The 17,136-nt window shown below is 38.9% G+C and overlaps 1 protein-coding gene across 1 annotated transcript in view; it reads left to right on the top strand.

The window, feature by feature from the left end:
- The window catches only part of ANKRD44 (ankyrin repeat domain 44), a 76,944-nt gene that overhangs the window by 53,776 nt on the left and 6,032 nt on the right, over window positions 1-17,136 (top strand). Inside the window, exons 16-23 of the mRNA XM_009332811.1 lie at window positions 3,207-3,278; window positions 6,318-6,519; window positions 10,446-10,524; window positions 11,572-11,689; window positions 12,735-12,951; window positions 13,696-13,783; window positions 15,732-15,815; window positions 17,118-17,135. Coding sequence (XP_009331086.1) covers window positions 3,207-3,278; window positions 6,318-6,519; window positions 10,446-10,524; window positions 11,572-11,689; window positions 12,735-12,951; window positions 13,696-13,783; window positions 15,732-15,815; window positions 17,118-17,135 — 878 coding nt within the window. The remainder of the gene's footprint in view (window positions 1-3,206; window positions 3,279-6,317; window positions 6,520-10,445; window positions 10,525-11,571; window positions 11,690-12,734; window positions 12,952-13,695; window positions 13,784-15,731; window positions 15,816-17,117; window position 17,136) is intronic.

The raw sequence follows: 17,136 nt of genomic DNA, 5'->3' as shown, positions 1-17,136 counted from the left end.
GAGAACTGTAAATGTTATTAATCTTCATACAGAGCTGGGGAGAGAAGACAGTTTCTAATAGCAGCCTTGTAGCGCTATTAGTTTGTAACAATAGAACTGAATAATTGACATGTTTTATCTTACTTTGTCTGCATCTCACTCCCAAAGCATTCAAGTTCCTGTTTCTGAGTGTGAAGAAGACTTTACAAGATAATTACATACAGTATTAAATAGCGCTGTTATGGGAAGTGAAGGGGTCGTGCTGGGAATTTCCAAGAGGCAGAAAGAGAAGCAAGGGTATTCTCACCTTTTAAAAGGCTATAACCTAACTAGAGAGAACCGTGTCCACCAATTTCACTTGCAGTGTCTCTGCACAATTCTGACACCTGCTTAAGATCTGCGGACAATCAATATATAGAAAGGTAATCAGCTAAAAGACATTATGTCAATGACACAAGAAATTAGAACTGAGATATGCTGGGACATTCTCCAGTCAGCCACCAATGACCATAAACTGTTAGTAATTCATGCTTATTTGTCTGTCTTCGGTGAAATGCATTGGCCAGCTTCTAGCAGGCAGGTGTGTATCGCAGCACAGCAGACACACTTAGATTGCTCTGCGGGCTCTGTGGATTTAAGCTTCCGTGGCTGTCAGGGCAAATGGTTTTGAGCGATAAATTCACCTTTTTTAGAAACAGGTGCAACTGTGGGTAGCTTCTTACAAGTATACTCCTAAGCTGGAAGCATTATGGAGCTAGAGCCCCCCAAGGATACACAGCTTTATGTGTTCTTATAACAAGTATATGTAATTTACTATAAATGCATTCGTAGAACCATAGAAACGCTCGTGAAACTGGAGAATTTGCTTGGTAACTTGGTGTCGTGGTTTAACCAGGACCTGGTACTTTGTCTCTTTGAGCATGATGTTTATCCTTCAGATGAGTTAGTTTTAATTGTTCTAAAGTGGTGCTTGACAAGACATACTAAAAAATTATTAGTGCTGTGTCTTTAATCTTCCTCTTCTTCTTCTCATTTATAATTTCTCCTCTTGCACTGTCTGGCTATGTATCTGAGAGCTACCAGGTTTACCATGAAATTCTTGTTTACACTTGGCTTTATGATGGAGACATTCAGCCTTATGAGTAATAAGCTCATTAAGCCTAGTTTGCATCAGCCTAAGCTGCTTTAACTCTAAGCCATGGAGATGCCTTTTGTGAGGGGCTCTCCAATCCCACAATGTGTTCCTTTAGAGCCTTAATTTTGTCAATTTTCTGTGTGGTTTTTTCACCTACTCAAAAGGCAATTATCAACCTTGTTCCGGGAGACTTTTGGAGCCTTCTGACAGGTTAAGGAAAGTATTTCTATATTAAGATTTTGATCCTGGAATTTCAACAGATGATGATAAATGTAACTAAAAGTGATTAAATTAGTCTGCTGTGCTGGCCTTATGGACTCAGAGTAAAGGCCAGTATTAGGCAGGCAGAGGAACCCAAGCTTAGTGCTTGGATTTGTTTGGTGGGATTTTTTTAGTTTGTTTACTCACTAGAGAAAATCAGAATGTATTAATGTATTCAGAGCTGGCTACTGCTTCAACCTGTTTACAGCTATCTTATATAAAAGAAGAACAATATTTTAAACTGGAGGTGGCTCCACATGGTAAGACCAAATGTGTTTCCTAACCCTGCCCTAAACCTACTGAAAAGCTGGTGTGGGACTTGACTTTTTTTTTTTTTTTTACCCTTAGCTGCAGGGATGCGTTAAAATCTGTATTACCTGTTAATACACACACCCACTTGCTTATGAGTGGTATTTGCATCAACACACATTTGTTTCCCAGTCCTGATGTTTTACTAGGCACAAAATATATGAATAAAATTACTGCTTAATTTTCTAGCTTTTCCACAGGATTCAGATTAGTGTCCTTGTAATAAGAGATTTGTGACATCTTATGCATTATTAATACTAGCTTGTATTCCAATTTGATTTTTGGATAAATTTGTCCTTGATGTAGGTCTGTTAAAGACTAATTTGTTACACTGAAAGTTCAGGCATACATCAGAGTTTAGGATATGCCATCATCTTGCAGGGTAGGCAGGTAAATTCTGTGCCTACCATAGGCTTTCACTGGCCTCTTTGGAGAGCCTTCCATGTTGTCATAACCTAGAATTGTCCAGATTGTCACAAATCTTTCCTCTTTTTCTCTTGCAGTCTTCTAGTAAATTCCTTACTCTGTCAAAAAAACCCTCAAAAAACCTGTGTGAAAAATTGACTTGTAACCTTAGAAATACTACAAGTCAGTTGTAGTTACCCGTCATGCTTTTCTTTCCTTTTTACAATCTCCTACTACTAATTTTCTGTAAAATGCTAATTTCCAGTCACAAACGTATTTGGAGACTAATTATTTGAGTAGTTATTACTGCCGTGCACACGAGCAGTGCTACTCAGCAAATGTTGAATTCTCAATATTGTTGTCAATACTGTGTATGATTTTCTTTGCAGCCTCAATTGGATAAGTTGTCAGGGTTCATGTGCTATTGTGGAGTGGTGCTAATCCACAGTTCCTCCTTCTAGATGGATGGAAATGCCCTGCTTGTTAAGCCTTAAAATGCTTTGGGATCCCTTGAAATGAAAAGAATCATATAAAAATGCGATGCATGTTATTAGATGTTTGTAAGAGTTCAAGAATGTGTTGCGTTTCGGAAGAATTCAGAAGATTATAGGAGCAGGTTCTACTTTGATAAATTATAAAAATGACTGTGGATGACTCACAGCTCAGTTATAATTATTCCCAGTGCTAATTATGTGTCAGAATTATCTGAAACGCTGTGTCAGACATGGCTTGCATAGGCATTACCTGTGTAATTATGAAAGTGCGCTTCTTCCAGTGTAAACTTACTGAGGGCTCTACTCCACAAATCTTTCCTTTTGAGGGTTCCTTTCTCACCCAAGCAGGCCCTATGATTTCAAGGAAACTAATTAATCAGGGTAGGGATGTTCATGACAAGCTTTTAAACTATTTTTGTAATTTTACCCTGTGGGGAAAAACTTGAAAATACTTTACAGAAAAGCTTGTGAAGTATTTATTCCTCACAATCCTTCAGTACTCACTGCAGACATCTGAGGACAAAATATATGTTTGTCTGCTGATTTATAGCCCATGAGAATTTATCCCATCTCATGCAAAGATGTTTTAAGACTGTCTTTTTTTTTTTTTTCCCCTCCCCCAGCTTCTGGAAAAAACCAACAATATGTTTGAGGAGTCTGATTCTGCAGCTACGAAAAGTCCTTTGCATTTAGCTGTAAGTATGAGACGTGTGAAGTGTTGATCATTATCTCCTAGAATAATTCCTTAATCTCTGTCTTTGAAGCAGGTTTAATCATAGACTTGTTTTGAAAAAGCTGGGAAGGGATGTAGGCCTAGATGTAACAAAACCAGGTTCTGGGCTGGAATCGTTAATTAAGTTTTTGAAGCTCTTGGTTCTTATCGACTCTAACACTCAGGTAAGAAGAAGACACAGACACTGAAGTGAAATTAAATGGAAAGTTGCAACTTTTATTTATAACTAGTTTATAAATTTGGGGCTGGAGCTTGAGCCTATGGCTTTGGTCATGGAATGGGATACTCTGATGTTCTCCTGGAGATGTACAGAGTGCAAAAAACTGTCTGGTACACAGCAAGGTGTGGGAAAGCATGCTTAAACCCCAGCATTGCCCTGGGAGCATACCACGGAAACGGTGCTATCAAAAGGGGATCCAGCATATGTGGGCCTCAGAGATCACAATAGCTCCCCTTTCCCAAGAGCTCAAGATTCATGATCCCTCTTCCCAGTTTTGAGCAGAATCACAGAATAGTTGAGGTCGACATGGACATCTGGAGATCAGCTAGTCCCACCTCCGTGCTAAAAGCAGAGTCATCTAGAGCAGGTTTTCTCAGGGCCATGCCCCATCACATTTTTAATATCTCCAAGCATGGAGAGTTCACAGCCTCCAGGCAATCTATTCCAATGTCTGACCACCATCACAGTAAAAATGGGGTGTTTTTTTGCATTAAATGGACTTTCCCATGTTTGAATTTGGGCCCATTGCCTCGTCTTGTCACTGGGCACCCCTGAGAAGAGTCTGGCTCTGTCTTCTTTGATCCCCCATCAGGTGTTTCTACACATTGATAAGACCCCCCCGAGCATTTTCTTTTTGAGGCTGAACAGTCCCAGCTCTCTCAGCCTCTCCTCATACGTCTTTCACAAACTGGCTCTTCACTGAATATCCAAACTCACCATGAAGCTGCCCCCCTTTTGAAAGGGAAGCAACTTGCTTACGTGAAAATAGGGGCAATTTTTAGTCCTGTAGCGATCATATCTCTGTTTCCCAGTCAGCCAGAACAGCTCTGACCTGAGGTTTGAATTATCCACGCGTAATCTGAGGGAACAAGAGCCAAAACAGTTGGCTTAAAAGACCGAGTTTGTCACTGAACTCTTCTCCCCATCTTTTTTTCTGCAATTTGAAGACTGCAGGAAGGAGAGTGTCACTCCCAAGCCCATAGAGGAGTTACAACCTGCACTATCACCAGCACAAATTCCTGTGCTGGGAAGGGACTTGCCCTGCAGCTGGCCAGACAGCAAACTCATTTCCTCTCTGGTCCCTCTTGGGCAGACTCCTTACAAGGATACTGCCAGTGGCTCTCCCTCTTGTATCTGTTGCTGGTTAACAACAGTTCATTCACCTGAGACATCCCAAACCCACAGTTTAAAACTAAAAAAGCTTACATAAAACATCACTATTTCACAGTTCGATTGCAGCTATCCAGGAGTGTCTCTGACATTTGTCTCAAACCCTCCCATATATTGGGGTGCCTGTGGTCATCCTTCCCCAGGTCTAGCAGTGTCCACACAAATGTCTCCACACATGGATCCAGAAAGCCAGCAACCTACACCAAAACAGGAAGTCCCGTCAAATGGTTGATACGGTGCAGTGGCCAAGGCCTCTGCTTACAGATGTTTGACCCTAGAATGGAAATAGGATTTAGAAACAAGGGGTGGACTAGCAGCCAACAAAAAACTGACCTGCCATTCTCTGAGGCTATGGTGCATGATTATGGTGATGGTTGAGTAAATGACTGCACAAGGCAAACCAACAGGAAGAAAAAATCAACTTTAGTATCCTTTCAAGGAGAGGATGGGCTATACAGTCTGCATGGCACCTTCAAGATAGGTACCTCATATTGTCAAAGATCAGGTTGTTGCTAGTTGTTTTCTAAGTAAAACTGTCATGAAGAAGAAAAGCTGGCAGCTGTGCTGGAGTGTTTTCTGAGATATGGGTTCCCTGTGCCCTAATCTCCCCTTGCTTTTCTTTTTCTGCTTTTGCCTTTGCTTTCCTTAAGTAGTTGTCTTGGTCTAACAGGGAAACAACTGTTTGTCCCCTGCACTGTCCTGTTCTTTTGAACTTTTGACAACGGTCAATAGGAGCAAGCTGCTGCCACCACTACTTAACCTTGAATTTCAGTGGCTCTTTGGTTCCTTCATGTTTGCATTTCTCTTCTGTTTTCATTAATTGCTTCAACTCTGGTAATACTAATTATACATTCATGTATAAATAAAAAGGATGTTCTCTGTGAGTCTGACAGTAAGGAGAGGAGGGCAGTCCCTACAAAGCTGAATGAAATGTTTCTAGTTTCTGGGGCTACCCACTGGGTTTTTGCAATCACACCTGTGTTTGTGCTGTTGGCCCAAACGTGCCTGTAGGTCTGGAAGTGCATCCGCTTGTCCACTGTAGTTGTTCTACCACATGATCCTACTGGCAGGAGTACTCCATGAAGCATCAGCTATAAAGAGCAGGTCAAGTTTGTGTTTGTATTTGCACAAAAATCTGGTTTGAGAACTGCTTTCGTTTAGTTGGAGACCAGCAGATGTGTTGAATACAGCACCCAGTTAGGTGATAATCCATGCGACCTCTGACCAGCATCACTAGTGAATGTAGTTTTTGAAGCAAACATTTCCCTGAAAGATACTGTAGAATGTGAAAAATGAATTGTTGATTCACCTGTGCTGAATCAGCAAATTATTGCCTGAAATTCCTCACCTTGGGTTGTATTCGAAGGTTAGAGCAAATCAACAGTCATAATTTCTGTCCTTAAACACTAGGAATTTTTTAGTTTCTTGGCTACAGTGTAATTTGGGAAAATCCTTTCAAGTTGAAGAGAGAGTCGTAAGGAATCAAGAAAACTGTGTCATTTCTACTGTGTTTCGGAGACTGTGACAATGATGGATTTTATTCACGTTTTATGTGAAAGTCTTTGAAAGACAAGAGTTGTGTTCTTTACATGACTCATTTCATATTTCTAGGCCTATAATGGTCATCATCAAGCCTTGGAGGTACTTCTCCAGTCTCTGGTAGACCTGGATATTAAGGACGAGAAGGGACGCACCGCTTTGGACCTGGCTGCGTTTAAAGGACATGCAGAGTGTGTGGAAGCTCTCATCAGCCAGGGTGCTTCTGTCACTGTAAAAGACAATGTCACCAAAAGGACCCCCCTCCACGCCTCAGGTGAGTCTGATCTTATGTTACTCTTGTGGTACAAACGCTAAAACACAGAAGCAGTTACCTTTACCTACCTACTATCCCTATGCACATTTCTTCTAAACAACAGAAGGAGGAGATTTTGACTTGTACTGAGGACTGCTGCTTGTTTGCTGAGGTCCTACAGTTAACTCTTACCTTTCATTTCCTTGGCCTTTTTTCCTCTGCCCCAGTGGTTCAGTCCTCCCTCACAGAGAATGCCATGTTTTTTCACACCACTACTGCTCTGCCCTTACCCGCTTGCCTCTACTTTACCTTACCTCTCTATTACCACCTGCTCTTTAAGATGTGTGATGTTTCCCCTACGACATCTTCTCTTAATGGTTCCTCGGCCAAAAAATCAGGGGAAGAGAGAACACGTGCCTCACTGCTTCTCCTAAGGATGAAAGGTTGAAAATACAGGTAGGCTCTCATTGGTGATGAAACTATCCTGGTGTTCAAAAATTTCAACCTTTTGCAGGGGCAACACTACAGAAATTCACCCCCTTTCAGACATTATCCTCCTCCTGAGCTAGCTTGTGAACTTGCTGTGGCTGGGAGTCTGCTCCATTCCTCATGTGTTGAGTGTTAATTATGCAACGTGCATAATTAAATGGAAAATGTAGAATTTGGCATTTATTTAAAGGTTATTATTTAATATGTGCCTGTCAGATAAATACGCAGGGGTGCCAAAGGGAACGTTTCTCCTCTGGCTGTTCATCGAGGGGCTCAGTACAGCATAGCAGTGACCTCTAGTGGGAAGTAAAATTAATACTTCATTGGATAACATTATCAGGGCCAGACTTAATTGTCTTTCTGTTTATCTTCAAATTTTGCTTAGATTAAAATGCACATACATCCTCTAATACCAGTTTGCTCTCTCTGTGTGATCATATAAGTGCAACCTGGAAGCATAAGGTCAAATAGACTATTAGCAATTTTGTGTGCAGTACTGAAGAAAATGTGCATAATAGATCTTCACAGCATACTAAAAAATGCTTTCTGCCTTCTTAAATTTTGCATCAGAACTGAGTACATTACTCCCCAATAAACTAATGATATAGAGATGTGCTACCGGAGCTTACATATCAGAAGTTTGAGACCAGAATTCAGTGAGAGGGGGTTTTAGTTGTTTTTGATAAAAACACCAAATAGTAAATCCAGCTGATCCTCATCCTGTTAAAACTGTTGGTTTAATTAATTTAAATCAAGATCAGTGCCGCCACAAAACTGGAGCTGTGTTGGTCAAGACAGTCACTTCAAACATAGCTTGGGGTCTGAATGATGAACAAGGTGTGACTTTGTCTGGTACCTCATCACTAGAGCAATGATTTTGCATTTATTTAAAAACATAGGTTTCTTGTTGTCACAGCTGAACTTGTAACGGTTCTGCAGTACTGAGAAAAGTAAATGGTAACAAAGCCATATTTTTGTTAGCAGCTCGGACTTAAAATATGGATTTGTTGAATAGAATTGAGTAAATTTGTTGAATAGAAGATGTTACTTTAATATGCACATTTCTTACCTTCATACAAATTCTGATTGGGGGGGGGGAGTGTCCCCTATTTTAATTTCTTTTTTAATTGCCCCCATCACGGTCGTATGAGTGCCTTCCATGTAAAACCAGGAGGAAGATTCATTGTAGACTTTTCTAGTCTGTGATATTTTTTTGCTTAAAAAAAAATTAAATTTTAAATTTTAAAAGATTAAAAAAAATCTTCCAAGGATACAAGCAAAATGTTCTTTAAATCTGCAGTGAAACAAAGTAAGTTAGGTGTGTATTTAAAAAAGGGAGAAAAAAAAGGCAAGAAGCGAGAAAGCCCTACCCACAGGAATGAGACACTAAAGAAAACATGTACCTTAAGAAGGGAAAATACTGCAGAGACAGGTTGAATATTTGAACTCTTAGTAAAGGAAATTTATCACTGTCATGAATTTGGAGGCTTTAAAATGGGAGATAAGTGCACTTTGGGTAAATAGCCATTAAGACAACGTTTAGATCAAGAGCTATGCAGAGTTCTGTGGAAATTAGCTCTGGAATAAAGCTTCTATCTCCAACTATTATGAAAAGCCACTTGCAATCTGATGATTTTTATTATGCTGTTTCGTAACAGAACATTTTGTTTAGGAGTGTTTTAGCAAAGAACGATGCCACCTACGGGAAACTCTGCATGGTGCCACTGCAGTATCCAGCGTTTTTTATTTGCAATGCAAGTGTAAGAGGTAAATTGGCATATTTTGAGAAATCAAACAGAATTCTTGCTGAATTAATCCCTTGAGTGACAGCGCGCTTTTGCACACACGAAAGTGAATACTTGCGTGTGTTTCCTGTCCATTGGAAAGAAACAAGGAGGCACATGTGCCCATCCCCTTAAGCGTGTTTGCCTTCAGTCCTTCTAATTACACACGCACAATTGCAGAACACAACAGTTAAGGAGACCTGAAGTGGGGGATTGGTCAGAGGGGGATTCTGCAGAGCATCGTCCAGTAAAGGGATTTGTAACTTCAGTAGAGAAATCACCTAATGAAGTATTTCTTTTTTCTGTCTGTCTCTCCCCCTCAGGGAATAGACTTCCTCTGACCTCATAATATGGAGAATTTCCTTAGCCTAAATTATATGTTCCCTGTATAATTTTATTACCACCAGTCTTTCCTCTGGCTAGCTTGGGGAATCCATTGCAAATGTTCCCCTAGCGTTAGTGTTGTAGCTCTGTTGGCAAAACTAATGTTCCCTGCAGGTTCTGTAATGCTTAGCGATCGCTGGGTCAGCTCCTAAGAGTTTCTGGGAGTATCTGTTCTAAAACTCATTTACCAAAATCCTTTTCAGACGTCGGTGTGAACAAGTTACGGTTTCTCTTCCTCCTGTCGGAAGAAAGAACAGATTTCCCCGCCCCCCCCCAAGCCAGTGACTCATCAGCCCCACAGAACTGTTTACATGTTATGTATATGGCATTACTTAGTGGTAAATAACTAAAAATGTCTTTATTTTTCTGGGTAGAGCAACTAAGATTATTTTTGGATGAGTGATTTAAATGTGATGATGTCCGCCCATTTCTCCGCCAGAATGATGTGACATAGGTGGTGTCCAAGGGTTTTGCCTCAGCCCACAGGGTGTAGGCAGTGCGAATGCATGACTTGCTGTAATAAGAACACAATCTATATCTACTGAGTACAGGAATTATTGTTTTTCAAAGAAGAAAATACTGTTCTGTTCATCCCATGAGTTGTATAAAGCTGAAGCCTTTAAGCCAGCTGACACACAGGTGAGTTTCCAGTATCAGGCCCTGCAAAACTTAATAACTCAGAGCTGTTTTCCAACAGCAGTGGGTTACATTTTAAAAAGCAAACCCCATTTTTGAGAAGTGGCTGTGGCTTCCAAAAATGTTAAGCTAGAAAAAATGGAAAAAACCAAAAGGAATTTTAGTCTCTGGTGGTATGTGCTGTTATGAATATGACATTTGTATCGTTGGTCATTCGTTGCAGATGCTTCTTTTTTCATGGCAGCGCTGAAGCACTTGCTTGTGCAGTGCACACAAAATTAATGAGCCTTGCCGACGTACTTCCTACTGCGTTCCAAATCTGGTCGCAGAAAGCCTCGTCTGCCTGCTCGGTCTGAGGGATTTTGAAAGGCTGTCTGGTTTAGCAGAAATCTTCTCAGTGAAAATCACGATTTCTGTTTTACTCATTTGGGATTTCTGTATGTAAGAGAACTAATCCTCGTCTTACTGAGGTCAGGGAAAAAACAGCTCACCATTTCATCGGCACAAGTTAAAGGACAATTGTGGGAATATTAATTTCTTATACTGTGGAATATTTTCCTTCTTTATAAGGAAATTTCTTATCCATCCTCATTACAATGGAAAAGTATCTGAAATTAAACATGTTTTAATTAAACATACTTTTTTTCTTTCTAGTCATTAATGGCCATACACCTTGTTTACGGTTGTTGCTAGAAGTTGCAGACAACCCTGACGTGACAGACGCCAAAGGACAGTAAGTTTTCTTTGTGATGGTTTTTTTTTCAGCTCTGTGATTCAAATAGCATCTCGGATTTCTTACAAAAAAAGCATTTATTGAAAATACTGTATTTCCTGCACGTCTCCTTATAGAATTTGGCAGAGATTACAAAGTACACATTCAGTTGATCTAAGCCATGTGGAAAGGATTATTCATTAATCTTAGCCTTTGCTTCATACTTTAAACAATTCTTCATAGATGCTGAGGGCCAGATTCAAGAAAAACGAACAAGCTCTTGAGATGTTTCTATAGAGAGTCTTTTTCTTTCTAGAACATTGATATTTCAGGGTTTACTTGGTATATTAGGCTGGTGCAGTGAGACAGAATGTTTATTTGAGGTGACACATGAATCTGGGATGTTCCCACAAAAATTTTACTTCTCGTTAAATGACAGGTACAGAGGGAGAATTAAGTATATTTTTAAAGTGAAAATGTGAATGGTTTAAAAACCTCATTTGAGGTGCCTAGAACATATCTGACTACACATATAATTTTAAATGGTATTAGTCTTATCTAAAAATAGAAGGAGAATAGATCCCTTTCAGAAAAAAATGGAAGATAAGTTAGTCCAAATTTTGGCTTGAATAGTTTCCTCATGTCCCTTCATCCCCTTTATGCAATTGCGCAGCATTTGCAAAAAAAATGCTTTGGGTTTGTTGTCATCTGGGTAACTAGGAGGGACATTCATTCACAACACTTGGGCATTGCAAAGCTCGTGTTGCTGGACAGTAATTGTAGGTTATTAAAGGAACAGATTGTCTTGAACGATGTTGCTCTGTAAACTGCTTACAAATGAGTTTCTTTCTATTTCAGTCATGGTAGTCGGTTGTTAAACATCTTAATAATTTCATACAAAAGGTCTTCACTTGGGTGTTATATAGCTGAGTATGGTGAAAGAAACAGGTTTGTGGGTAGGAACGGAGGGGAATGCAAGGCTTCCCGATTTCTCTATTCCTGTAAGTTAGCAGTGGTAAGTAGTATGTCATTTTATAGCTGTGACTGGTTTGTTTTTGTTTTTTCTAGAACCCCACTAATGCTTGCCGTGGCATATGGGCACATTGATGCTGTTTCTTTGTTACTTGAAAAAGACGCATCTGTAGATGCAGCTGATCTCCTGGGATGCACAGCTTTACATCGAGGGGTGATGTATTTTTTAGGATTCTTAATTATTTGTTTTACTGTGACTACAACTCACTTATAAATACAGGGATATTGAATGTAGGGAATACTGTAAGTGATTGGAAACCTGACCAAGCACAATCAATGAGGTAAAAAGCAGGATGGATCTACTCTCAGTAATGCTCTGCTTTTGACTTTATTTCACGTTCCCTTTCATTCATTAGATAAAATACCGATTAGACCGATTTTTCTTGGCTCTAGACACTTTACAATAGCGGTTATTATTCGTCTAACGGAGCACCTTAGGAATTCTGAAAATAATTTCTTTAAAAGAACTGCCCAGCAGTTATTTTCATTTTTCTTGGGGAGGACGGTGTAAATAAGTAAGCCTTAAGTTTTGATCTGGAGGCAGTGAAACTCGAGGCAGATCTAATCTTTTCTAGGAGTCCGCTTCTTACCCAATGTGAAGTTGATGCAAGAGGTGATATTTATACAGCACTCTATGATAACTGCAGTGAGCAGTTCAGCTTAGGAGTCCAACACCTTTCCATAATAAAAGCTATGGCATAAAATTTCTGTTCTGTATCGATAGCAATACATGAACACGACCAAGATACCAAAGCTAACCTATGTACGATACAGAGGTCACTGATAGTAGCTGGCCAGCTGTTAAAGCAGCTTTTCCTATTTCTGATGATATTCTTGATCCTTTTTTTCCTCAGTTCTTCTCTCACATTTGTACATGGTTTTGAGAAGCCAGACTCCGGTTTTCTGAACCTCACCCCTTGTTCATCTGTTTCCTTAGTCTTAAACTCCTCCTTGCTTTTGTGCCTCACTTAGTCGAGTCTCTTCCACAGGCTAGGAATCAATGCCTTTGAAAGGCAGTACCAAATGCATTTCAGTGTATCAGTTATCATAGGTACTCACGGGAGCACAGGAGCTTTCATCTCTGCCTTCTGAATCCCATCCGGGCCGTTTCATGTTCACAGGCATCAATCATATTCCGTATTTCCTGGGCAAGAATCTGTACTATGTCAACCTCTTTTTACTCATTTCTTTGTTATCAGATTATGACTGGGCATGAAGAGTGTGTTCAGATGCTGTTAGAGAAAGAAGTATCTATTTTATGTAAAGACGCCAGAGGCAGAACGCCTCTGCACTTTGCAGCAGCTCGGGGTCATGCCACTTGGCTGAGTGAATTACTGCAGATAGCACTTTCAGAGGAAGACTGCAGTTTGAAAGATAATCAAGGTTATACACCGCTGCACTGGGCTTGTTACAACGGTAAGTTTCTCTCTGTGGATTTTTGCCAAGTTCAAATGTGGCCTCAGTTTTAGGGAAACACGGTTAGGGAAAAGCAGCCTAACACTTTGTGAAGCTTGAAATGAAGAGGCAACTTATCTCCCCTCTACTTGGCTTGCTCTCTGTAGTTAGCATTCGCTATGTTCACCCTTCAGTTCAGAAGCCAGGGAAATTCCAGCAATACTTCCCAGTGGCTTTGCAGCTCGTTTGCTCCCAGTCACAGGAGGCCAGGGTGAAATTCTGGTTTTACTGACGTCAGCGATGAAATTCTCATTGATTTCTGTGGGGCCAGGAATGCTCCTTTGAGGTGTCACCTTCTAATTTATTGATGCAAGAGACCATGTGAATAGATGATATTCTGAACTGAACTGATTATTCTAAACTGGATAATCTGAACTTGTTGCTTAATACAAGGATAAAGCTTCCTAATACCATCATTTAAGACCATCTTTGGAGACGTGTAAGGCAACATACATAACATTCCATAAAAAAGAGACTTTTTTTTCCTTTCCTTTTTTTCAGTAAGTGCTAATATTAGTCTGGATCTATCTTGCTGCTGCCATTAAAAAAAAAAAAAATCTGTTTATACTTTTATCACATAAAAGCTTATATACACATTGTGTTCAACTTTGAACTTAGTGCTAAATTCTGATCTGTATAAGCCTAAGAGGAATTAAGTGAATTAGTTGCTTTGTGCAACACTGTGAAACGTCTGATCTCTTATAGGTCATGAAAACTGCATAGAGGTACTATTGGAACAAAAATCTTTCCGCACATTCTGTGGTAATAGCTTCTCTCCATTGCACTGTGCCGTGTAAGTAGAAATCTCCAGTAACAAATGCTTTAGGATATGTCTGGAAGAAGTAGCAGTATGAGAAGAAAGTGGGGTTTTTTTAGATTATTTGCATGAGCAAATAATTTAAAGCTGATCATGAGATTGTGCTTATACTTCTGCTGAAAAAGTGGCAGAATAAAGAGTTTTTGCATAAATTTTGTACATTTAGGCTATTTGTTGAAATTCTGACTTCTAATTAAATAGCTGCATTTCTGCTCCCTTTCTAGTTTCTTTTCCCTTGCTTACAACTACAGACCTATGCCTTTTCTTCACACAGGCTGGAACTTCATAGCTCTTCCATTCTTAGGCCATGACCTGGGCTATAGTGCCTTGGTCCGTGTAAGTATGAGCTTTTGAGGTTCCTTTGAAACCCAGTGGCTGAGAGTTAAGAAATTTGTCAGAACCAAGATGATTCTTTTTTAGCAATAGGAACGAAGCGTTAATGAAGGAAGGATTTGAAACAACAATCTGTGTCATGCTAGAATGGTGTTCTGTGCAGGCCGTATTTTTTCCAAGACAGCCTCAGCTGAATGTTTTCCAGACTGATTTTCTTCATGGTCTTTTTTGCTTCTGAGATAATCTCTATCTTGAAGCTTTGGTACTTCTTACCCAGGTCCTAGCCAAAGGGATCGATCGGTTATAGAGGCAGACTCTGTATCCAAAGTTCTCATATTACCTATGAACAACAAAAAGGTGGTGGCTATTATGAGTTATTCCTCTTCTTCCATGCATGTATTTTATACATATTCCTTATTCCAATAAAGCAGTATGTTTTCATATGGGAAGGATTCTAATAGAGCAAAATCGTAACTTTTCATAATGCAATTGCAAATGCATTTTTTTTAAAATGCAAGATTACTTTAGTTTGTAGGACCTAACATGCCTATTAAAACATGTAAGCCATCAGAAGAGTAAGGAATTAAGCACTGAAAAAACAAATGCAAACCTTCCTAATATCTGCCAACAATTGGGATGACTGTATTCTATTCTATGTTCTATTAGAAGAATGAATGTCTTCCAGAAGTAATGATAGGAGTTACTATTGTGTAGGCTTCCCTTCTACAGTCCACATCATTGGAAAGTAGAAAAGTAATTTATCATGTATCAAACTTTGAAATTATAAGAACCCCAATATATTAGAGAAATAAAAGCATATCTACAGCACTGTTTTTACTCTGCTTAAAATAAAATCATTTGTGGCTGAAACATAGTCTTTGAAATCTGAATTTCTAGTGATGGCTTTGAATTTTTTTTGTCAATATTTATATTCTTTTAAACTAGTATGTAATTCTCAAACCCATTAAAAATGTGCGCAACTTAAAAATGCATGCAAATTTAAAATGAAAACAGCTGCTAATCCAGCGTGGATGTTTGTTAGCTATGCTATATGTCCAATACTGTTACTAAACACTGTTCATTTTCATAATGAAATGAGACAAATTAACAATAACCAGAAAGAGTATTAATTCAGTCCATCCATCAAGGAAAAGTATGAAATGTGTGAGTTGGAAGAGATGTGGGCTTCAGTACCTAAAACATTAGAATTAAGCTTTCTATATGTAGGTATCTATGACTGAGTGCTTTCCAGATCCAGGTGTGTTTAACATTTAGACTAAAGGATTTTAAGGTATTAAGGTTTTAATCCTCAGTTTGTGCTGCACTTTCAATTGCCTTTGTGCATAGCCAACTGCAGGATCAGCTTTGCTTTAGAGACTGAAATTTATAGTAGCAGATGCAGTTTGGTTGAATGGAGAGATGATGAATAATCAGAAATGTGAGAGAAAGCATTACAACAAAGGTATGTTAGGATAATTTATAAATAACCAATAAGAAATATTAATGGGATATTAATGGAAGTAAATTAATACTGGAAAGTCAGAAAAGATGTAGACTTTTTACCTTTTTGAAAATGTCTTTTCCTTGGCAGAATCAATGATCACGAAAACTGTGCATCACTGCTCATTGGAGCTATCGATGCCAGCATTGTCAATTGCAAAGATGACAAAGGAAGGTAATATTTTCTTAAACAAATTGCATTTCATGTTCATGAATCCATCTAGTATTTTTCATGATTCTTTCTGAACCTCTGGAACTAATCCTTATCTGATACGGTTGAACTAAGTCTTGTCATGCTGACTCTTTCAGACAGCAGTTTACACTGCAACAGGGTTAAACGGTGGCTCACTTGAAGCAAGAATACTATGAAGTACTCAGTTTCATAGTACATATGAAAAGAAATACAAAAGAAATAGTATTTTGGTTGTTTAGAACAGCTATGACTATAGGCTGTTTCCCTGAACCAGTTTTCTTTGTTAAATATTTAAACACGTTTATTTTTGCTAAATGGAGTGATACTATGTACACATAGAAAAGTATTTCATTAAAAACTTTAATGTTATGTTAGGGCATACAACTGAAAACATCTATGCAGCAAAATAATACTGATAGAGCAAGAGACATGCATTCAGCCAAATCCTTAATTTGTCCTGTTGATAATCTCCTCACTATGTGTGTGTATATATATATTTTTAATTAAAATTCCTGCAATTCTACAAATTGAATACTCATTGTTTCTATTAATTAAAACAAATTCAAGACCTTCAGTAATGGTGATTACTTGCTCCTAAAAGGGTAAGATCACCTCACCCTTACTGAGAAGCAAAACGTGAAGTAACACTATGAGCTGGGTTGTGTACCAACTATTTTTCATCTCTATTAGTCACACTTCAGACCCAAAATGCCATAGGGAGACAGCAAACGAATTCTAGCGTCTCAGTCTTGTGGAGACTGATAACCTTCAAAGTGGACAGAATTCCTTCTGCCTTTTATAGAAATACTATTATTGTAGCTTGTTGCTGCAGTATTTTTGACTATAACTTAAAATACTTTAGTTTTTTTAAATAATGGATCTGTTCTTTTCTGATAGTTCTTCCCATCTTAGGCTTGTTAAAGAAAACAAAATCAGATGAATAAGAATGAGGGATTGTACTGCTTTTCATATCACGCAGTATGCTCCATTAAAATAAATATGCTGCTCATATGAGATTCTCCACAGTATCTCATCTCCACAGTATCATATCCACCTTATGCTTCCCTTTTTTTAAAGTTTATATTGCACCAGGACAGAGACTGTAGATATTATTTAACTTATTTCAGACGCTGCTACTGTAAAGGTCCCCTGGTGATAACGCAAAGTTTCATAGGGGAAAAAAAAATTAAGAATGTCGTGCACTTTCAGGTTCTTGGGAAGGTAAGTAAACAGGAATATTGTCATTCTTTAGCAACAGCTGTGGTCGTGTTACTTTCACTACAGAAAGCCCCTTCACGCAGCC

The sequence above is a fragment of the Pygoscelis adeliae genome, unplaced genomic scaffold (genome assembly GCF_000699105.1).
Source record: "Pygoscelis adeliae isolate BGI_AS28 unplaced genomic scaffold, ASM69910v1 Scaffold160, whole genome shotgun sequence".
Lineage (NCBI taxonomy): Eukaryota > Metazoa > Chordata > Aves > Sphenisciformes > Spheniscidae > Pygoscelis > Pygoscelis adeliae.
Note: the sequence above shows the minus strand (reverse complement) of the source record. Positions and strands in the feature narration are given on the sequence as shown.